The 22,878-nt window shown below is 33.4% G+C and overlaps 5 protein-coding genes across 7 annotated transcripts; 4 read left to right on the plus strand and 1 right to left on the minus strand.

The window, feature by feature from the left end:
• Window positions 1-277: 277 nt before the first annotated feature.
• Window positions 278-5,303, plus strand: LOC101213657 (betaine aldehyde dehydrogenase 1, chloroplastic). The gene is made up of 15 exons (XM_004138084.3): window positions 278-441; window positions 600-742; window positions 1,272-1,352; window positions 1,435-1,583; window positions 2,190-2,282; window positions 2,364-2,487; window positions 2,570-2,635; window positions 2,730-2,796; window positions 2,963-3,039; window positions 3,322-3,435; window positions 3,751-3,828; window positions 3,917-4,068; window positions 4,137-4,197; window positions 4,294-4,400; window positions 4,830-5,303. Exons 1-15 carry the CDS (start codon window positions 333-335, stop codon window positions 4,918-4,920), a joined length of 1,512 nt encoding a protein of 503 aa, XP_004138132.1. The 5' UTR covers window positions 278-332; the 3' UTR covers window positions 4,921-5,303.
• A 1,435-nt stretch (window positions 5,304-6,738) lies between these two features.
• On the plus strand, window positions 6,739-10,391 carry LOC101213901 (mannose-1-phosphate guanyltransferase alpha). The gene is made up of 16 exons (XM_004138085.3): window positions 6,739-6,909; window positions 7,097-7,229; window positions 7,471-7,568; window positions 7,670-7,770; window positions 7,870-7,948; window positions 8,043-8,103; window positions 8,257-8,303; window positions 8,415-8,507; window positions 8,604-8,694; window positions 8,891-8,942; window positions 9,081-9,197; window positions 9,287-9,434; window positions 9,601-9,693; window positions 9,770-9,838; window positions 9,953-9,995; window positions 10,127-10,391. Exons 2-16 carry the CDS (start codon window positions 7,172-7,174, stop codon window positions 10,225-10,227), a joined length of 1,251 nt encoding a protein of 416 aa, XP_004138133.1. The 5' UTR covers window positions 6,739-6,909; window positions 7,097-7,171; the 3' UTR covers window positions 10,228-10,391.
• LOC101210753 (E2F transcription factor-like E2FE) lies at window positions 8,696-13,000 on the minus strand. 3 transcript variants are annotated; one of them, XM_031884806.1, is made up of 11 exons: window positions 12,710-13,000; window positions 12,546-12,613; window positions 12,404-12,456; window positions 12,238-12,315; window positions 12,113-12,169; window positions 11,911-12,007; window positions 11,710-11,786; window positions 11,549-11,621; window positions 11,390-11,451; window positions 10,869-11,271; window positions 8,696-9,007 (listed from the first exon to the last, which is right to left on the minus strand). In XM_031884806.1, the coding sequence occupies exons 1-11, from the start codon at window positions 12,796-12,798 to the stop codon at window positions 8,982-8,984; spliced, it is 1,083 nt and encodes a 360-aa protein (XP_031740666.1). In that variant the 5' UTR covers window positions 12,799-13,000; the 3' UTR covers window positions 8,696-8,981. The 3 variants fall into 3 exon arrangements, with proteins under 3 accessions (XP_031740666.1, XP_011659112.1, XP_031740661.1); XM_011660810.2 differs by lacking the exon at window positions 8,696-9,007 and adding an exon at window positions 10,352-10,769 and having other exon boundaries at window positions 11,710-11,777; window positions 12,710-12,999; XM_031884801.1 differs by lacking the exon at window positions 8,696-9,007 and adding an exon at window positions 10,352-10,769 and having other exon boundaries at window positions 12,710-12,999.
• Window positions 13,001-18,179: 5,179 nt separating this feature from the next.
• On the plus strand, window positions 18,180-20,168 carry LOC101214143 (two-component response regulator ARR5). Its single transcript, XM_004138086.3, has 5 exons — window positions 18,180-18,653; window positions 18,754-18,833; window positions 18,943-19,020; window positions 19,290-19,360; window positions 19,455-20,168. The coding sequence occupies exons 1-5, from the start codon at window positions 18,488-18,490 to the stop codon at window positions 19,741-19,743; spliced, it is 684 nt and encodes a 227-aa protein (XP_004138134.1). The 5' UTR covers window positions 18,180-18,487; the 3' UTR covers window positions 19,744-20,168.
• An 807-nt stretch (window positions 20,169-20,975) lies between these two features.
• Window positions 20,976-22,854, plus strand: LOC101210994 (type III polyketide synthase B). Its single transcript, XM_004138241.3, has 3 exons — window positions 20,976-21,496; window positions 21,679-22,090; window positions 22,169-22,854. The coding sequence occupies exons 1-3, from the start codon at window positions 21,304-21,306 to the stop codon at window positions 22,749-22,751; spliced, it is 1,188 nt and encodes a 395-aa protein (XP_004138289.2). The 5' UTR covers window positions 20,976-21,303; the 3' UTR covers window positions 22,752-22,854.
• Window positions 22,855-22,878: the final 24 nt, after the last annotated feature.

Raw genomic sequence — 22,878 nt, forward strand, 5'->3', positions numbered from 1 at the left:
TTTCTATCATTTACACTATCTAAAAAATTTGCTATAGGTTCACACTCTTTGAATTTATTTTTAAATTTTTTTAAATGTCCATTTTTTTCAAATTTTTTTATATTCGTAGTAATTATCTTAATCGGAAATATTAATTTTCAACGATTTGTGACGGGTAGGGGTAAAATAGTAAATTCATGGACGAAATTCAGAAAGAGAAAAAAAAAGTACGGAGAAAAAAAAATCCGCAAAAGTAGTTCAGAACTTTAGCATAGTTGAGTATTTAAATCGATCATCTCATTTCCCGAACCTTCACTACTTTGAAGTTTGAAGAAGACAAGAGCTCTGCAGTAATGGCGATTTCCATTCCCACCCGGCAGCTATTCATCGACGGCGAGTGGAGGGAACCAGTTCTCAAGAAACGCATCCCCGTCATCAACCCCACTACTGAAGAAACAATCGGTCTCTTCTTCTCTTTTCTTTTACTAATTATGATTGTTCATTAATTTGCTTTGGGGATCAGAAGATAAGACGATAGGAAGTTGTAAGTTGTTTGAGAATGGATTGTTTATAAGTGGGTTGAGTCTTACTTTTGTGTTACTTGACCAAATATGCTTCAGGATCTATTCCTGCTGCTACTGCTGAAGATGTAGAGTTAGCTGTTGATGCTGCTAGAAAAGCGCTGGCGAGGAATAAAGGCAAAGATTGGCGCTCTGCTTCGGGGGCTGTACGTGCCAAGTATTTGCGTGCTATTGCTGCCAAGGTCGGTGGGTTACATGGATGTCTTACTTTTATTTGATTGTGATTTGCTCTCTGTTTTCCTATTGGACTGATGCTAAGGATCTTTGATGCTTTTGTTATTTGTGTATGATTTTAGTGGATTGAACCCATGAATTGGTTTCTGATGCGAATCTATAAAAAGTGAGAAATATGGTGCCATCCATCTTCCCGTTATAGTTCATGGAAAAATCAGATATTAGGATGGAACCGTTTTATAGCTCTATATCTCGTCTTAGGAATGATACTTCATTGTAGTGAACTGCCCTAGCTTATTACAACATGGGGATTACTCACCTTGCACGAGTTCTATTTAAATTCATATTTATATTGTGAGAGTCGAAAAGTTTTAGTGACTTTGGAAGTTATATCACGTATAAATTCAACTTTACTATCATGTTGAGGGATTCTTTTCTCCCATTGGATATGTTAAGCAGTTGGGTTGTTGTTGTTATTATTATTTTGTTAAGTGTTAATGTCATCCATCCTGAACTCTGTTTGTTGTTTTCTCATAGATAACAGAGAGGAAATCGGAATTAGCAAAGCTTGAGGCAATAGACTGTGGAAAACCTCTGGAAGAAGCTGCATGGGACATGGTATGGAAATTAATAAAAAGTTTAAAGATATGCATTGAATGTAACATTTTCATCACCATCAATGTTTGTTGGTGTTGTACAGGACGATGTTGCTGGGTGCTTCGATTACTATGCAGATCTTGCTGAAGGATTGGATGCAAAGCAGAAAGCTCCTGTTGATGTTCCCATGGATACATTCAAGAGCTATGTTCTAAAAGAACCTATTGGAGTTGTTGGGTTGATTACTCCCTGGTACTTGTTGCCTCTTACTGCTTTGATTCTTTTTTTAGTGGGGTTCTTTCTTGGCATAGCTTCTCAACTTTTGTTGGAATACTACACTTGTTATTATTTTTTAAATCATAGCCAATTACTGTCTCTCAACTTTGAAACTGTTGATTCATTAACTTAAACATTAGGATATTAAATATTGCAATTTTTTCTTAAATATATATTACTTGGATTGATTTTTCAAATACAAGTAAATCTGTTGAGGTATTTGTTTAATTGTTATGTTTGTTCAACAAGTGTTTTATACATGTAGAACAAGGATTGAATGTTAGGTTGTCCAACATATGGTCCAACAAGTCTCAAAATACTAGGACGTTCAATACTTGTTGATCGCAGATATGTTACCCAAACTTGAGTAACTCTGGTTCATAGTTTTCATTTTACCTTTAATTTGGACAAGAGTCATGCTTTGGGATGTTATTAGTTATTAACCTCCAGAGTCATATCTTGTTCTGCTCTCTTTTTTTGTTCTCTTTGTCTACCTTTATCATTGTTCTCAGTCTCTAGCATGGTGCTTATCTTAATTTTTGATAAGCTTTAAACTTTGCTGATGTCTATCTTTTATTGAAGGAACTATCCTCTATTGATGTGTGCATGGAAAGTTGCACCTGCCTTGGCTGCTGGATGTGCTGCAATTTTGAAGCCATCAGAACTTGCATCTGTGTAAGTGATTATGGATTTTATGAACTTTATTTATTGTGATTTTTTAAAAAATGTTGTTACACAATACCTTTTTTTGGGCAGCACCTCTTTGGAACTGGCCGAAATATGTAAAGATGTTGGTCTTCCATCTGGAATTTTGAATGTTCTGACAGGATACGGCCCTGAAGCTGGTGCTCCTCTAGCATCTCATCCTCATGTCGACAAGGTATCGCTATCTCTATTGGCATCTACTTGTATCCTTAAGGATAAATTGTTGTCTAACTAAAAAAGAGAATACTTGATGATAGGTTGCATTTACTGGGAGTAGTGCTACTGGAAGCAAGATTATGGCATCAGCTGCTCAACTTGTCAAGGTTGAATTTCAGCACAGTATACATTTACATTTGATTAGTAGAAGTTCTAAATTACCATTTGACTCACTTTCTCCTTGCCTGTTTTCTTTGGCAGCCTGTTACCATGGAACTTGGTGGAAAAAGTCCCATTGTTGTTTTTGATGATGTTGATCTTGACAAGGGTCAGTAACTTTAGAGCACATTTTTCTTATCATGGTCTTTAGTTTATCATGGTTGATAAAAGAAATTGCCCTTTGCAAAGCGAGCTACCTTGAAGCTTTTGAATTGGATCTGTGCTGTTTGTGGTTTTGATATTATTAACTGTTTTTCTTTTCCTATGATTTATAGCTGCCGAATGGGCAATATTTGGTTGCTTTTGGACAAATGGTCAGATTTGCAGTGCCACATCCCGTCTACTTGTACACGTATGTAGAAATCTAGATGTTTCTTACAGTATGAAATTAAGTATATTTATTTCTATCAAATACGATCATTCTCTCCTCCTAACTGTCCCATGGATATAGACACTTTATTTTTGGTAGTATCTTTTGGGTTCAATGGAGCAGACGATTTTGTCCTAACCCAGGAAAGGATAATTGTGTTCAAGGCCATCTCGTAGAAAAATTTTCTGACTTAGTTAATAAGCTAAGCATTTTTATTCTTTCTTTTTCAAGTTTTATATTTGTTTCTTCTATCTGTTATTTCAGGAAAACATTGCTGATGAATTCTTGGATAAGATCGTGCAATGGTGCAAGAACATTAAGATTTCAGATCCTTTAGAAGAAGGTTGCAGACTTGGCCCTGTTGTTAGTGCAGGACAGGTGAGGGGGATATGTTTCTACATTTCTTGAGTTCTGTATGACAAAGAAAAGAACAATTCACTGTCACTCATAGTTTATGGACATGGACATTTGGTAATAATAGGACAGAACACCTGGAAGGGCTATCTTTTTCAAGGAATATATGCTCATATATTAATATATTTCATAGCCTACAAATTGTGCTTTTCTAAAAAGTAAACCCATGAAAGGTTAGGGATAAGTTAAAGAATGCAACTCATGCAATTCACACCGGCTTAAATTATTATATTTACCCTATTGTTTGATTCTTTAGCTAATTTTTGGTGTAAAATTCAGTATGAGAAAGTATTGAAGTTTGTCTCAACTGCTGAGCAAGAAGGTGCAAAGATTCTATATGGTGGAGTTCGCCCTAAGGTACAATTAAGTTTTTTTCTCATCAAATTTACTCCTTTTCTTTTTTGTTTAACTAGAACTAACTAAAATGTGTCACTACTATGTTTAGCACCTAAAGAAGGGATACTTCGTTGAACCAGCCATTATTACTAATGTTACAACCTCCATGCAAATATGGAAAGAAGAAGTCTTTGGACCTGTTCTATGTGTAAAGACTTTTAGTTCTGAAGATGAAGCTATTGAATTAGCAAATGATACAATGTAAGTAAAATTCTCCCACTTAGTTTATGCTGGAAACCGTTTCCTGACGTTCAGTTGATCTTTTGCAGATATGGGCTAGGTGCTGCTGTAATATCAAACGATTTAGAAAGGTGTGACCGTGTAGCCAAGGTGAGGATTGGAATTATCAAGCACCTATATGGCATACGCAAACGAGAAACCTCTGAATTTCTGATCACTTCGTGTTTCCTTATTTCTTCCCAACAGGCTTTTCAGGCAGGAATTGTGTGGATTAATTGCTCGCAACCATGCTTCACTCAAGCCCCATGGGGAGGCATCAAACGGAGTGGCTTTGGTCGAGAGCTAGGGGAATGGTATATTTCCATTTTATACTAAAAACTGCTAGATAATCTACTCAAGGTTAATTTAAAGATACCTAAAAAGAAGTTCAATTAAGAAGCTTTTTTGGTGGATTCCCAAAGCGTTCATTTAGTCTAAATCTCTGTCTGACTTATCTTTTAAGACATAAAAAGATTTAGCTGTTTGGGAATATAATCTTTATTCTTGTCTCTACTTTCCAAACCTATTAATTTTAAACAAGTTTGAGCCTATATAAAAAACGAAAAATTGAAGATTCTATTCCACGAAGCACGTTTTTGGGAAGTTAAGAAACATAGGTTTATGTTGAAATAGCTTTGAACATGATTTTTCAAACAACTCATGCATCCTCATTGGTCAGTATCTTAACATTTGAATCAGCAGCACATGTACTGACTATCTAATTTTTTTTGTTCAATCAACAGGGGACTTGATACTTATCTGACTGTAAAGCAGGTTACTCAATACATATCCGATGAACCATGGGGATGGTACAAATCTCCTTCTAAACTGTAAAAGAAACGACCCCTCTGATTCAGAATAAGCACTTCTCGTCTACTACCAAGTCTACGCGGGAGAATAAAGTTGGGTGAAGAAATTCTTGCACAAGTAGTTCTGTCCTGTGAGTTTTCTGTTTAGTTCAGTTAGTTTGTGGTTAAGAACTCAATTCAATTTACTTCAAACATTAGATACTATGATTGTGAGTCAATAGAAAATGGAGTGAGTTGTTGGTAGCCTGAAAAAAGGAATTACTGTATGATAGAATCTGACCTTTGTATGAATTCAGGCACTTTCTTTCAGTCTTCTTCTATCATTCTCAAATCTTGGCTTTGAAACTATGAGGAAGAACATGGATTCCTTCTCTAGTATTAATTGCCTAAATGGGATTCTACGATGAACCCTAATCTTTTTGGTCAATTTAGTAGATCTCGACCACCCTTTTCCAATTCAAAATTCATAAATCTATTGAAAATCAATTTTAAATGCTATTAAACATCATAAAGATACAAATTTGAAACTTTTGACAACTGTTTTACACAATTATTGAATCTTGGCTGATTCTTGAGAATGATAATAAATAAATAAAAGATGATAATGAAAGGAATAAACAGAAGTTAAAATAAGAAAGAGATCTCTCTGGTTCCTATGTTGTCAAGCAACTTGTTTATGGGTAATCTCATTCTTTCAACTCAAAATAATATAAAATGTATATTATAAGCAACCATCCCAACAATTTGATTAAATTAAAAATTTGATCAAGTTATATATTAGTAGAAATATAGTTGAAAAAATCTTCATAAATACTTGATTGGATTTGGGTAGATACTAAATTCTAAGTTTCTTCAAGCTTATCAAATGTTGTAGTTTATCTTCTTCGTTGCCGAATTGAGCTTTGTTCAATAATAAATCAATATAACTTTTAAGTCTCGATTTTCTACCTCACTAATTAGTTATTTCACTAAAGAAGCTTTTTTATCTTTTCAATGAGAGATAGACAACTTCTTTCAAGGAGGGATAAGCAAAGAACCATCAAAATCAGTTACTCCATCACCTTCTCATCTTAGATAAAAGGAAAAATATTTGAAAAAAACATTTAACCCTTACGGACGTTTGACCTCCAAATTAGAGTGGATGCGTAAAAGAACTCACTCATTATTTGGTTCATTAATAATTAAAAGAGTGATTACCTCGTTATTCACATTACCTTCTTTAATTATTTTATTCTATAATATTTACCAACTCAATTCATCTAAACTAAACGTTCCATAGAAATTCAAAGATGCACTAGTCCGACAAGCTTATTCTTTCAAGTGCCTCTTTCTCGTTAAACAGGAAATTGACTCTTTTCTATTCAGTCTTTTTGAAGGAAACAACATTATAATTAGTGTATTTGATAATGACAGTTTAACAAATCACTGCAATAAAAGCAAGAAAGAACCACAAATCTGTCTGATATTTCTCCTTCAAATTCCCTCTTTCCAAACACAAATGATGTCTTTTCTTATCCCATCATTCTTTGTCCAAGAAAAGTTCAAAAATATTCACTAAATTATCACAAATGCAACATATTAAGGCAACCCAAATACTCAAAAACAAAAAAGGAAAGCCTAAAGATGCGTTACAGTACGAAAATTTTATTTGTTCTATAGAATATTTAGTTTTTTTTTCTTGATGGGGTATGATATAATCATGAGATGGGTAAAATTTTTATGCATAGGAACCTTCAACCGACAAATTCAGAAAGTTGAGTGTGAAATTGGTTTTGACTGAAGTATGGGCCAACATTATCCTTGATGATGGGACAGGCCAATTCAATTTCACTGCTTAATTCTGCCATTATTTCCCACTGGCTGAGTATCCATAAATCTCTCTTTCTTCCTCCTCAAAAACGTGGGAAGTGAGAGATGGAAAGTTGATTTTTCAGGCTGGAATTGTCCTGTCATCGTAAGAAACTGGCAAAGTAACTGCATTAATTCACATCTCGTATTTCTTCTTTGAAATCAGGTCACTGTTTGTTTCGCTTCGTTTGTTTGTTTGTTTGGTTGAATTTTTCATTGGGTTTCTCTCTGAATTTAGAGATCTTGTTCACAAAACATTATTACCATTTCTGGGTTGTGTATATTTCGCGCCAAATTAATTACCCATTTATGTAGATTTCTGATTATTCATTTCTTACATCGAGAAATCGCAGTTTATTTCGAGGGATTCTTGATTTTGAGATTAGTTCATTGGTGGGTTTTGGGATCTGGGTTTGCTTCGATTAACGATGGGGAGCACAGAGGAGAAGGTTGTAGCTGTGATCATGGTCGGCGGTCCCACTAAAGGTATATGAAATTTCTTATTTCTTCCTATTTTGTTTTGGAGGGAAGTTTGTTTGATGCATTTACATTCAAATCTGACTTCATTTTAGCTTCTTCTTCCAGCAAAACTTGATTCTGTTTCTCTGATTCTATCTGGGGTTCATAGAATCCAGCTTTTGTTCATAGGACAAGAATCATATTCTTCAAATATCTAGTTCGTATTTTGGTTGGGTTTTTTGCTCATTCTAGTCTTCGTAATGAACAGGAACTAGATTTCGACCTCTGTCATTGAATATTCCCAAGCCTCTTTTTCCTTTGGCTGGACAACCAATGGTGCATCACCCAATTTCAGCTTGTAAAAGGGTATGTGTTCATGAAATCTTAATGGAATAAGCTGTCATTTGATTGTTGAATGGACACTCTGTTTATCAAACTGATGTAGTTTCTGTTTTGTTTTTTTACAGATTCCAAATCTGGCTCAGATTTTTCTTGTTGGTTTCTATGAGGAGCGTGAATTTGCATTATATTTATCTTCCATTTCTAATGAACTGAAAGTTCCTATTAGGTAGCCATTTCCTTTCAAAGTCTACACCAAGTTGTGTTTATTTCTCATTTTTTATTGTGTTTGTTGTTGAATTGCTGTGATATTGTGTGTGGTGATTAGATATTTGAAGGAACAGAAACCACATGGTTCTGCTGGTGGACTTTTTCACTTCAGAGATCTTATCATGGAAGACAGTCCGGTTTTCGTCTCACCTTTTCTTCTCCAATTTTGTCTATTAAGTTGATTCATCAATGTCTTTAGATCTCCTAATGTTTCTATAATCTTGTTTTCAGTCACATATCTTCTTGCTGAATTGTGACGTTTGCTCGAGTTTTCCACTCCCGAAAATGCTAGGTAGCTGTACTCCTTTTCTTTGATTCAATCTTTTGTTCCCCTTCCCCAACATGCCGGTACTACGTTCGAGTTAAGGTTGATTCTCATGTAAGAAACAGTTGCAATGGTTGCCTTAATAGGTTCTTTACCATTAATAAGATTGATGTGCTACAGATGCTCACAAAAGTTATGGAGGGATGGGAACAATCCTCGTAATCAGAGTAAGTAATCACGCCCTAGCTCTTAAGCTGGATTCTTTAAAGTTCAATGCCTCCGATTCCAGGTTATTGGTTCTTCTTCAATGTTGTCCTTCATCCTTGTTTTGTTTTTAGGTATCAGCTGAGGCAGCTCACCAGTTTGGAGAGTTGATTGCGGATCCAATAACAAACGAACTACTTCACTATGCGGAAAAACCCGAAACTTTTGTATGCTAACTAAAAAAAACATTCAACTTCAGCACTACTACTTCTCTTTTGATTGGATTTTCAATTGTGTTCCTCTGCTTTTATCTTCCAAAACAGGTCAGTGATCTCATTAACTGTGGTGTCTACATATTTACACCAGACATATTTTCCACAATTCAAGGTGTTTCGACGCAGCGGAAAGAGAGAGGTGAGTAATAGTCACATGAAAATTATGATTAAGATGATTTCAAATTGCTGTAGTTATACAATAATGAAGTCAATTTATTTGAAGCAATTTCCACTATTGGCTTGATTTTCAAAGGGGGGAGAAAACTCTTTCTTCAACTGCATCACCATATTATAGATAGTTTATTGTCCATTCTCAATTATATCTTATTTTGCAGCAAATTTGAGCCGATTGTCTAGCTTTGAAGCCCTCCAGTCTGCTACAACAAGGTTGGATGGATCCTTCTCTTTTATGTTGAAATTTTGTATTTAGATTTGGTGCAGACACTTCGAAGCTGCATATAAAAATCAGTGTCTTTCAGATTGCTCGATATCTAAAATTACTAATAATATAAAGTTCGATAACAGGAGCTTGCCTAAAGACTACGTAAGATTGGATCAAGACATTCTATCACCTTTTGCGGGTAAGAAACAGTTATATACGTATGAAACGATGGACTACTGGGAACAAATCAAAACGCCTGCGTAAGTACTACATCCACTCTTTTAACTTATAAGCTTTGTTTGCAACCGTTTAAAAATTTATACACATCTTTCCGTGTAAAATTTTGCAGAATGTCGTTGAAATGCTCTGGCTTATATCTTGCTCAATTCCGGGTCACCTCCTCCAACCTATTGGCAAGTGGAGATGGTATGAAAAATGCTATCATCATCGGTGACGTTTATATTCATCCTTCAGCTAAAGTACATCCAACTGCCAAGGTCACCTTCTAAATCTCAAGCCGTAAATATGATATTTTCTAGCCAAAATGATTATTGTACAGGACTTACAAATTTCAATGACTCTAATTTTAGTCCCTTGTTGTTCTTCTACTTTCATTCAAATTAAACTTGTATATTGGCTTTTCTCTTCTATGCCGTTATACAGATTGGTCCGAATGTCTCAATATCGGCTAATGCTCGAATTGGAGCTGGTTCTAGGCTCATTAGTTGTATCATCCTTGATGATGTTGAAATTAAGGTATGGATTTATCTGTTTGCAGAAAATTTGGACTCGGACTAGAAGTTTATTTGTTATTATTTTTTTGGCTTGTCAGGATAATGCAGTTGTCATACATGCAATTGTTGGATGGAAATCGTCTATTGGTCGATGGTCTCGAGTACAGGTAAGTCGACAAATGAGCCCTTTTTCTTTTTTCTTTGGTTCCAATTTTTATCAACAACATTACTTAAGTTAGTCATTTTAATTATTTTTGTCAACCTTCTATGCTACTTTCTAGGCTGATGGAGATTACAATGCAAAGCGGGGAATTACGATTCTAGGTCTTACTCTTTACCCGTTTATGCCTTTTATTTTCTTCTAAAAAAAAAAGAGACAAATGCTTTTCTTTCCCTCTCGAGAAGCGCCACACAGCTGCGGTTCTAATATGACAAACATCGGTTTTATTATCCAGGTGAAGCAGTCGTGGTTGAGGATGAAGTAGTTGTGACAAACAGTATTGTTCTCCCAAACAAGACTCTTAATGTGAGTGTTCAAGAGGAAATAATTCTATGAAAAAACCTTTCTTTAAAAGAAAAAGTTCAGTACATTTTTGTGTCATATTACCCTCCTTGTTGTTCTAGAAAAAAACACACGTGGAATCGTCAAAAGTCCACGACGACTTCTGTAAATTGAGATCTATTTAAAATTGGCTACTGCTTTGATTCAATTTTGCAAAATACAGACAATAACTACATATTTTGTAGATAAACTAGCTATTCCAAGTCATTTGTAAGTGCAACTATCTTACAATGGTAGTATAATACACCATGACGATGGCTTCCGGAGATCGGAGTTGGCACAGCCAACGTATAAGGACCCTATGGCTTCAAAAATTAGTTCATCAAAAGAATGACTTGAATGCTATACTTAGATGTTGGTTAACAAGAGATTCCAAGCTACAAAAGAAAAAGAAGAAAAAATTCATCCAAAGGATGACTCCAATGCTACACTTAATAGATTTTGGTTGTCAAGAATTATGCTTCAGGGATTTGTTTTTTTTTCAGAGTACCATAACTTCCATGCTTCTTTGTAATGGGAGAATAAATCTCTTAAAGCTGCAATATCACATGAACGAAAACTACTTGTATGTTTACTTTTATCTTCAAAAGTTAGTGAATTTGAGTTCTTGAAAGAGAAACTAGAATTGGACATACCTTGATTCTGATACTGAGGACAGTAAGTCGAGGCGAGGCTCACCCAGTTTTTACGACTCCGTTTTGCTTCAATTTTTGATGCTCTAGCTTCCACTCTAACACTGGGTGAGAAGGGTCCAAATTTGAAGCTCTTAGAATTCAGATCTTTCTCTAATTCGCCACCGGTTACTTCAACCCCACAAGTCTCAAGCTGCACGTGCCGCTGTTGCTGGGAATTAGGGCTCTTATTCAGATCAAATGAATATGGCAATCTGTTTCTCTTCAAGTGGTTGTTGGTTATATCGCTTCCGAAACTCCTTTTATTTGAATCACATCGAAGCAGCTTGCCTGGACGACAATTTTCGACTAAACTTCTCCATCCTAGCCACTTGAACGCAGGCTTTCTAGTACCATCGGTTTGTGTCTGCATTTGTAGAATTCAAAAGATTAAAATATGTATCCAATTTTTTTACAAATAGATTAGCAAATTCGTTTGTTATCAAAAACTTGACCAAAGGTTGAACTATATCATATCATTTTACCTTTTCAATAAGATGAAGTGCTGCCAACACATTCGCGATATCGTAAAGGCGTCTGACTTTGCCTGAAAAATTGAAAGAATGTTAAGAAATTAGTTCTCAACCTATTCTGTTAAACGTAAGAAATATTTCAAAATTCTCACCAGCAACAAAGATTCATACTTCTCATTATTGATACACTTTCACCATTACCAAGCAGTAATTTTGCAGCTTCGTCAAGTGAAATCAGATGGGCCTGAATAGAGAGTTTCTAACTTTTAGATGATTTTCACATAAGAACAAAGATCACTGAATTAAATATCTCATCTTGCTTGATGACTCACGCTAGAGCAGACAAAGAGCTTGACAAAATTCTGCGTTAATAGTGCAAGAGATTTTTCCCTCCGATTCTCTGATGCCACTTGAAAAAGAAAAATTGAGAACGAAACTAAAACGAAATTAACATCCTAATGATCCCTGAGAGTGATTATCCATAGTTTCAAATGATAAATTAATCTAATTGAAGCAAAAACTTTGCCGTATACCACATCTCACTGACGTTGAAGATTTAGATATGACAGAGATTGAATCATGGCTCACAGATGTAAGATCTGAACATGTTTCTTCTTCATCATCTATCAACTGATACACAAAACAATTTGTGACTAATACATATCAACTCATACACAAAACATAATTCACATATAACAAAAGAAAAAAGATAGCTTTAGTAACAATTCGACGTACACTTGAACGGTCATTGGCATCTATAGCGGAGGAGCTATTTCCCTTCGAATCTTCTTCCTATTACAAATGACACCACTTAATTTTTTGAATTTTAACTAAATATGAATTTTAACAAAAGAATCAACCTTAAGTTTCCGTAGTGCTTTAGGAATGCCAGAATATCCTATCCAACGATATTGATTCTTCGCTTTTCTACACAGAATCTGTAATCAAATGCAAATTGTTAAATTAAAAACAAAGAATCATTCATCTAAGATAACAAATAACAAACAGCAGCAACAAATTCCTTACACCAACACTTTCTAAAACGTTAACAATATCGTAGATCCGTCGTCTTTCAACACCTACAGAATAGCAGTAACAAAAAATCCTTCAAAATTTCAATTAACGAAAGTAAAAAAAAAAAAAAAAATTCAGGAAAAACAGACACTACCTAGCCGAGATGCGGCATTGTCGAGGCTGATCAACTGAATGTCATCTCGATCATACAGTCTCAAAAAACTACAAAAAAAAAAAAAAAAATGAAGAGAGAAAATGAGATAAATTTGAATAAGTAGAGAGAAAATGGGAAAAAAAAGGAAGAGAGGGAGATGAAACTTGGAGCAGAGGAGGCCGAGAGATTTCTGCTTCCGGCTGTAAGCGTTTGAAGAAGAGTCCGGTAGTGGAAGATGAAGATTGGCGGCCATAGGTAAGGTTGGTTTATGTGAAGGGGGAGATGGAAGTGGCGAAGGAAGAGATTTGTGGAGTTGGAGTTGGATTTGGAGAATTGGAGGGAATGGTTTGAAGATTTAAACAAAAGATTTGAAGAACCGTTGAGAGAGGGAGGGAGGGAGCGTGATTCAAGTTCAAGTTCAAGTTCAAGTTCCACACAACAGGCGCGTTATCGTTTTTTTCTTCTTTTCTCTTTTCAAATTTTATTACCCATTGACCGTTTTGCCCTTTCGCCCTCGTTTCATTTTAAAATTTTCTAGGGAGTTTGTAAAAATAGCAAAGAAAAATTATAATATTAGAGTTCATATTACTTTGCATTTTCAAAATTGCAAAAATAAAAGTTTAAAAAATAGATTATATGGTCATATTTACCAAATTTTTTTGTCATTTAAGTAAAAAATAATTCAATTTTCATTTCGTTTCTCTTTAATTCAAAATTAGACATTTTTAAAATTCATCCAACTCTTAAAAAAATAGGTTTAAAAAAGTTAGATTTTGTTTTTAGAATTTTGGTGAAAATTCAATTAAGATATAAAAGGTAAAGGTAAAGTGGCTTGTTTTATAATAAAAATCTAAAAGGTTATTGAATTCAACTTTAAATTTTTGATTTTATTTTATCCTTCAATTTTGAGGTTTGTTTTACTTTAAATTTCTAATGATTTAGATTTATATTTTTTTTAAAAAAAAACAAGCTTTAAAATATGAGGTTGTTTCGGTAATAGAAAAAAAAAAAGTATCCTTCATACAAAAAATCACTAAAAACTAAATTTTAATTATACTTTTTTTTCTACAACGAACAAATAATTCGTCAATTTAACAACTTTCTCTTAAAAAACAATTATAAATTGAAACTTAATTACAATTCTTTTATTTTTAACAATAAACTCTTTGCACAATCACTTTTCTCTCTAAAACTTTTCTTCTTTATTAAAAATTTGTTCAAGTATAATTATTTATTTCTACTAACATAATTCGTAACTATACCTTGTGAACACAAACTTATGTAATTTTTATTTTATGATATTATTCTAATAAAAATGTTTCGTGTTTCCAAGAAGTATATTGAGAATTTGCTTTCTTCTATGGATTAATCGATTCCCAAAGTTATTTTTTTTTCTATTTTTCACAAAATAATTTTATTTTTCGCTTTTTTTGAAGATATTAAAATAGTAAGTAGTGGACTGCTTTTACTAATTTCCATTACTTTGTTGTTTCTTCTGCTTTTGTTGAGATCCGATAATTATAATAAATTTAATAATGAGTATTTTATTGGTAAATATCTCTTTATTTCTTTCCCCAATGGATTTTATATTATTGGAAGTCAATAGAGATTCAAATTAGAATAATGTGAAATTTTATCAATAAGATATCCAAATATCTAAAGATATGTTTTGGAAAAGAAAAACATTCTAATAATTAAGTGGAGAATGAGGTAACAAAAATATAGTTATTCAGATTTGGTATATATTTTATGAATCTTTGGGATTTCTTTATATATACACACATATATACATACATATTAAATTAACATAATGTGGTTCTATTAAGTTATTCATGTGCTGAAATAATAATTTTAAAAATGATATCAAAAGAGAATCTGATTTAATACTTTAAATTGTGTTAAAATATAAACTTCTTCATATAATTTAGTAAAATTTAATATTTAATTGATGGTTTATAAATATTGACAGACATTTTCTAAGGTGAGTTTTATATATAGAAAAAATAATGATTAAATTTTAACTTTAATTGCAAAGGCTAAATTTTGTTGATTTTGTAATTTAATCTTACACTAACTAAACCAAAATTAAATGAAAAGACATATATCATACTTTCAAATCTTTTGCTTATGTTTGTTTTGTCCTCTCAATTTGGAAGAATAGTTAATCTTCATTATTCACCTTAATTTTGATTTGGTTCAATTTTAGTTCTACACTTTTAATAAGTCTTAAAAGGTTTTTTTAGAAATTACTATTGAGACATTTTTAAAAATAACAAAATAAATTAAAATATTTATCCGCTTATCAAATTTTTGAATTTTATATAGTCACTAATAGACTTCTATCCCTCGGTACTATCAATGTCACTGTGGTTATTAATGTCTATTATTGATAAAATCTACAAACATTGTTATATTTGGTAACATTCCATCAAATTTACTATTTTGACAATTTTTCTTACTATTATTATTATTTAACTATTTTCATAAAATTCAACTTTGAGAGGAACTTTTATTTGACTAAACTTGAAAAACTTGGATAAACTATGTTATAACATTAAACTAGCAATAGCTAGTTAAGATGTTGTAAATTAAAGTCGAAGAAACTTTTTTCATCGTGTTAGGACAAGAAACCGTAATAATATAATATTGTCTACTTTAGATATACACTCTTATGACTTTGCACCGTAATAATATAATATTGTCTACTTTAGATATACACTCTTATGACTTTGCTTTTAGTATCATCCAAAGCACCCCATACCAATAGAAATAGTCGTCCTCACTCATAACCGATGGTCGCATTACAAATCCGAATTTGGCTAAAGATGAGTTAACCAATTGAGAATAAACCGACACAATTATAAAAAACCAGAATTTTTGGACTCAATTAAAAAAGTAAACTTGATGATAAAAAATTGGTTCATTTGTTTGTAACAATTTTTTTATATAATTATCAATTTTGTTTGCTAAATAATTGATAAGATCGAGATTGAAACCTAAGTTTTAATTTGTAGAAAGTAAGTTTACCCATTGTTACTCTTTCAAAAGTTCTCAAATCTATTAGATAACAAAATGTTGTGATATTCATAAATATTTTATAAAATTTTCGTTGCTATTAAAAACAATTTTCTCTAAAATTTAATTTGAAATAAGAAAAGGGGGAGAGAATTAATGAGTTGTGGAAAAGAATGTAAAAGGAAAGATCCGTAGGGATGTACTAAGTAACACTGATCCGCCATTGATGAAAAAGGAAAAGGCAAAAAGGAAAGAGATTGAACATTGAAGAAATCAGTGATGGTTAAGATCGGAAGAAGATCTTTCTCTCTCACACGCAATCCCAAAAAGAAAGTGAAGAAGAAAAAAAGGCTTCAAATGGAATAATAATAATAATAATCACAAGCAAAAGTACAAACTCCAAAGCAAAGCAGATCCTCCAGTTTAATTCAAGAAAAATCGGATTCTGTATAATATCAGTCAATCGGATTGGATATCGACGATTATCATCATCAACATATATATATATATATATATATATATATATATATATATATATATATATATATATATATTTATATATATAATATCGAATCCCTAAATCTCCTAATTTATTTCAATTTCAAACACAGAAGAAATGAAATCGGATTTGACGGTTCACGCAAATAGATAATTTTCTTTTTTGTCTTTGATTCGATTCAGAAATTAGAATCAACAATCACCTGCTAATGCTACGCTCTGCTGCCGATGAATCGTTCTTCGGATTCCGTGCTGCTGCCATTGGCCATTGGGCGGCTTTCCTTTTTCGCTGCCGCCATTTTTGCCCTACGCTTTCCTTTTTCTCTCTCTCGTCTACTCAGAAAATACAACCCTTCGTTTACATTTTAATTTATGTGAAAATATTTCAATTTTTAAAATATTTATAAATATAACCGAATATTAAAATAGTCTGATTATTTTTATATATTTGAAAATAACTTTCTATTTATTATCCTATTTTCTTTTTACAATTACCCATTTGTGGTTTTAGTCTATTTGTTCATAAAGAAAATAAGAGAAAGATATATTTTTGGCCATTGATGTTTGAACTTAATAACCATTTTGTGTATGAAGTTTAAAAACGAACACTATCAATGTTAAATGGCCTATAAAATTAGTTATTAGAATATTAATTGACTAATAGAAAAATGACATGACATTGATTGAATTTTAGTATAATAATTACTATATGGAGACAATGTGAATTATGACCAAAACGCTTCAATAAAAAACATGTTAAGATTTGAGATTGGTGACTAAATTTAAATACCATTTAACTTATATTATATTTATTTTAAATTTATCCATTTATTACAATCAAATTCAAAATTTTATATTCAATATATATATATTTATTTATTTTAGTTTAATATAATCTAAATGTTTAGTTGTTTGAATTGAGTGGAGCTCGTCCTTCAACTTTAACTAAATCTAGTTCTAAGCATCAATACATATGTTCGAGTCTATCTATGGTTGAAGAGGGAAAAATGATTGGAAGTGGTACTAAATTATTTTCTTGGGGTGTAACTTTTGAAGAATGCAAGTGCACGCCCAATTATTTTGTTGAAAGTTGACATTGCTATTAATTTCACAACAAAACAAGCTTGCAAGGAAAGATTGAAATAATTACAACCTATTACAATCAATGTTATTGTATAGGTAAATAAAACTCTCTTTTTTCAAAAGAATTCAAAATTTCAAAATATAACTCTTATTTCCTCTATACATTCAAACTTGTATACCTAAATTCAATGAACTTGGCTAATATTTTCTTTAAAATAAAATTACTCACACGGTTACCGTTTCGATTGTATTCTCCCTATCATTCATTGTGAGTAGTTGAGAGAGTAGTGTTTGTTGGATGTTTCATTTGAGAAACACAAAAACAAACGTTTGAAATGTCCAAGCTTTTGTCGATAACATTGAATTTTTTTTTACGAATAAGACCTTGTGTTTAGACTTATCGTTTAGACCATATTTCTTCCCTTATGCGTGATTTGAAGCTTACCTCCTCTACATATCAATGTTGCTATGTTTAGTGGTTCAATAATTCGTTAGTTCAATGTTTTTATTCTATATTGCTAAGAAACAAAAAGGAATTGTAAAAAATAGAAGAATTGACAAGTTATTTACATCTCATATCAAAAATTTAATTCAAATCCAAAATAGATAACCAAAATTTTAACCAAAGTCCAAAGTATCAATTTTTCTTTCTATAGGATGTAAATACTTTTACATTTTCTTCTATTTGACATGCTTATATAAGTGAGATTGATACACATTAGTAAGGCTATTAATTTCTATTATTAATAAAAATGTTTTGCTATTTTAAAAAAATGTTAACCTAACATATGGATATTAATGAATATTTTAAAAAAAATAATAAATAAATAAATGATTTGAATAAAAGTTTGATAGTTTAGATTTATTAAGATTTAGGGAATGGTGCAAAAGGGAAAAAGAAGTTGAAATGTAATGAATAGTAGTGGTCAACGGTGTGCGGCAGTTTGTAAAGTCAGTGGGCACAGCGCCTCCAAAACAAACACAATGGCATATACTCATAGATCGTACTCTCAATCTGCACACTTCTATTACTCTCTCTCTCTCTCTTTCTCTTTCTTTTGTTTTGACCTATCATGGCGTCAATTGACAAGTGGCCCTATTCTTTATCTGCGCTGGGATTTCGATTCTCTCTCTCAAATCACATTAAACAAACAAACCCCCTCTTCTCCGATCTCACTGAAAATTTTGGATCCTCAGAATCTCTGCTTTTACTCCTCCCCATTAATTAAACCAACCCATTTTCCCCACTTATAAGATGACCCCATTTTCCCTCTTCTTCCATAGCCAACCTTTTTTCTCTTCTCTCTCTCTCTCTCTCTCTCTCTCTCTCTCTCTCTTTTCTCCCCATGGCGACGGTTCCTGATCTCTTCCGCCGCAACGGACTTGTTGGGTTTTCCGACGAGTCGAAACAGAGGAGTTCCGGTTCCACTCAGCTTCATGTTCTTGCTGTTGATGATAGTTTTGTTGATCGGAAGGTTATTGAGCGGTTGTTGAAGAGTTCGTCATGTGAAGGTATAGATTGTTGTCGATGATTGTTTTTGTTTAATGCGTTGATTTTCGATGGGGTTTGTTTGAATTGGATTTGGTTTTTTTTGTTCTTTTTCTTTTGCAGTGACTGTTGTTGAGAGTGGGAGAAGTGCTCTTCAGTATTTGGGTTTGGATGGGGAAACTAACTCTGTTCAGTTTAGTAGTGTAAGAAAATTTTCCCTTCATTTTAGTAATTGTTTGTTTAAGTCGAAATGTTGTTTGATCTTGAATTGATGATTAGTTGTTGGGTTTTGTGTTGATTTATTGCTTTCAGGCTTTGAAGGTGAATCTCATTATTACAGATTACTCCATGCCTGAAATGACAGGATATGAACTGCTCAAGAAGATCAAGGTTGGTTTCTTGGTTGATTGGCTTGTTTTTTGTTCTTCTCACTCTTTCTAAAATAAATTGGTTCTTAGTTTTTGAAAGTTTCGTCCACTTCTAGATTTGTTGCTTTGTTACCCACTTGTTACCCAAGTTGAAGGAAAAAAAACAAGCCAAAGTTTTGTTCTTCCAATTTGGCTAAGAATGAACTCTGTTAGTAAACCATTGTATGAAAATTGAGAGATACTGCACTTCGTATGTTATATCAATGGCTGAAAGAGGATTGTTATGAACAGGAATCATCAGCTTTCAGGGAGATTCCTGTTGTGATAATGTCATCAGAGAATATTATGGCTCGTATCGACAGGTATAGATACATTCTCCCTTCTCTCTTGTTCTTGGATTTACTTTTTCATGGTTAACTTTAAAGCTGAAGAATTGGGGTTTCATTTTTCTTATAGTTGTTTAAAGGAAGGGGCTGAAGAATTCATAGTAAAGCCAGTGAAACTGTCTGATGTGAAACGATTGAAAGATTTCATTATGGAAGGAGAAAATGGAGGGAAGAAAATTGATCTTAAGAGGAAACTCCATCTCAATCATGATCACAACCCATTGTCTCCAGCCTCTCCAACGCCGTCGATGACAGCGTTCGACCAATGCCAAGGATTCAAGCAACGATCACCACCGTCGTTACGACCGTCCTCGATCATACATTCATCAAAGAAACCTAGGTTCCTCAATGGCAACTAATTCACATGATGGAATTCAAGTGGTAAAAGCTCTTTGTTCTTTTTGTATAAAAGTTGATTGGTGTTGTTGGAAACTCAAAATCCCACATTTGCTGTTTCTCTTTTTCTTTTTTGGTTCATTGCTGTTTCAAAGGTCTCAGAGAAGTAAAAGAAAAAAAAAGTACATTGAAGTGTCAATGAAAACACAATAGACAAGTTTCGTAGCTCTGCTTGGTTGTTTGCTTTCTAGCTATGTTTTGATCTTATTGCTTGTGGCTATGCCACGAGGAGAGATTCGAACGTTCACAGTAATTAAACTCGACTCTTACATTGTACAGTGGATCGGGTCACAAACTTTCGATTCATTGAAACTTGTTGATTTTGGATTTATTATTTGTACCTACAAAATCTTTTGTTCATAATATAGATTGTAATACAACTATGAGGGATTGGGAAGTTATTTGGAAATCAATCATGAGAATAATTGACATGGATTATTGGGGAGAAATGTGTTGGAGTAATGATGGAATTATGTGGTTATCATTTTGAAATCAGTTGCAACCAATTGTTAATTATTTGATTAATTTATTCCTTATGAGAATAATGCAAATGGATAATGGAAGAAAACTGTGGTAGTATTAATGGAATATATATTGAAATTCATCATATATTTGGGTCATATTCAATGTGAAATTGGGATAAACATATTGAAACAACCATTAAAACAATAAGTAAAATCGATGAGATAGCATCTATGTCTAGGGTCTTTGACTTGAGATCACCGGCTGCAAAATGTTCAAATACATGAGTAAAGATCCAACTACAAATCTTCACTAAAAAGGCAAGAGATTAGAGATTTTGTTCATATAAAATGCACCAAAATGTCCAAATACACGAGTAAAAATCCGACTACAAAATTCACTAAAAAGGAAAAAATATTTTTCAAAAGGAAACCAAATAAAATCTTTATCCCAATTGATTATTCTTCAAAAAAATTCTTTTTGACTGTCAACCAAAAAAGTCAAAGCTGAACAAAACAAAATTTCCGCATCCATGTGGCTTCTAACAAAGGGAAACAAAAGTGATCTCAAGTTTCAAAAAAAAAAATTCTTCTTTTTGTTAGTGTTGTACTATAACAACATTGTAATGTATAAAAGTCAAATAATATCTAAGCTAGCGATATACTTTTCGAAATCATATTAGGTACTCCCTGTTTGATTGTATGTTAAATGCTTTCAACTAGCCCAAGCAAACAAGTTGATGCAGCAAGTGAAGTTCGCCTTTCTTTTTTAGATGCCCTCTTTATGATATTTTGCATTAGAACATGTTGTCAACTCAAATGGATTGCAAATGCACTAACTAAACACTTTAACCAAATCTTTACTTGACTAATACATACATTCTTCATGGATCCCCCACTTCTCAACCAACTGTCATCCTAAAATCTACATGAATGTGGAGAGTTTGAACATTTAAACTGCAATTCTAGTTGGATGAACATGTAGTCCAACTTTATAAATAGCAATGTTATCCTGGCAAATTGCAAAGAATCAATTGATTCCTAGGTTTCTTTGGAAAAGTAATGAAAGAGATGGAAAACAGAAATGGTGCACAAGAAGCTTCCAAGGGAAAGGCCAACCCTGGAAAAGCTACGATTTTGGCTCTTGGGAAAGCATTCCCTCCTCAACTTGTCCTTCAAGACTACCTAGTCGACGGCTATTTCAAGGACACAAGCTGCGATGATATTGATCTCAAGCAGAAACTCACTCGACTATGTAATTTTAATCTTTCACTCTTTCTTCTTTTTTTTGGAAATATCTCATACTTCATTGATCTGAAAGAACTGAATGGAACTTCTAAGATGGTTTTAAAAAAAATTTACAAGTGCATTAGAGTACTACTTCTCCTTTTTAACTGAATTAATCGTCATCCTCTAATAGTGTAAATCCTTTAACAGGCAAGACAACAACAGTAAAAACTAGATACGTGGTGATGTCAGAAGAGATCTTGAAGAAGTACCCAGAGCTAGCAAAGGAAGGTCAACCGACCATAAAGCAGAGACTGGAGATTTGCAACAAAGCTGTGACAGAAATGGCCATTGAAGCTTCACAAGCTGCCATTAACAACTGGGGAAGGCCAGCTTCAGACATTACCCACTTAGTCTATGTTTCTTCAAGTGAAGCTCGCTTGCCTGGTGGTGATCTCTTCCTAGCAAGGGGCCTTGGACTCAGCCCTCAAACCCAACGAGTCATGCTTTACTTCACGGGTTGCTCGGGAGGCGTGGCAGGCCTTAGAGTCGCAAAAGACTTAGCTGAAAACAACCCAGGAAGCCGAGTCCTGCTTGTCACCTCTGAAACCACCATTATCGGGTAACTCTTTTAATCACCTCCTAAAGCTCATACATGCTGTTCTCAGAATTTTAAACATAAACACCAATTTCTTTACAGCTTCAAGCCACCGAGTGTAAATCGTCCATACGATCTCGTAGGCGTGGCACTATTTGGGGATGGTGCAGGGGCGATGGTAATTGGGAGAGACCCTTTTTTGGGCATTGAACGACCACTCTTTGAACTCCACACAACAACCCAGAAATTCATTCCAGATACTCAGAACATAATCGATGGGAAACTGTCGGAGGAAGGTATTAGTTTCACAATAACAAGAGAACTTCCTCAGATAATTGAAGACAACATCGAAAGTTTCTGTGAGACATTTCTTCAAACACTTGGGTTACATGAGAAAGAATACAACAAAATATTCTGGGCAGTACATCCAGGTGGGCCAGCGATATTGAACAGGTTGGAGAAGAGGCTAGAACTGTTACCTGAGAAGCTGACAGCGAGCCGACGAGCTCTGATGGACTATGGAAATGCGAGTAGTAACACGATCGTGTACGTATTGGAATACATGATGGAAGAAAGCTTGAAAATGAAGATGGAAGGTAGGAAAATTGAGGAATGGGGATTGATTCTGGCGTTTGGACCTGGGATTTCATTTGAAGGGATTCTGGCGAGGAATCTTGCCGTATGAGAAAAATGATAGAGTTGATGCTTACTATGAATATGAAATTTTCAATTTCTATTGTGTGTTAGTTTTTAGAAATGTTGAATGGAATGATTTGTTTTGGTCTCTACGTTGTTATCATCCACCAAGCTTT

The sequence above is a fragment of the Cucumis sativus genome, chromosome 1 (genome assembly GCF_000004075.3).
Source record: "Cucumis sativus cultivar 9930 chromosome 1, Cucumber_9930_V3, whole genome shotgun sequence".
Taxonomy (NCBI): domain Eukaryota; kingdom Viridiplantae; phylum Streptophyta; class Magnoliopsida; order Cucurbitales; family Cucurbitaceae; genus Cucumis; species Cucumis sativus.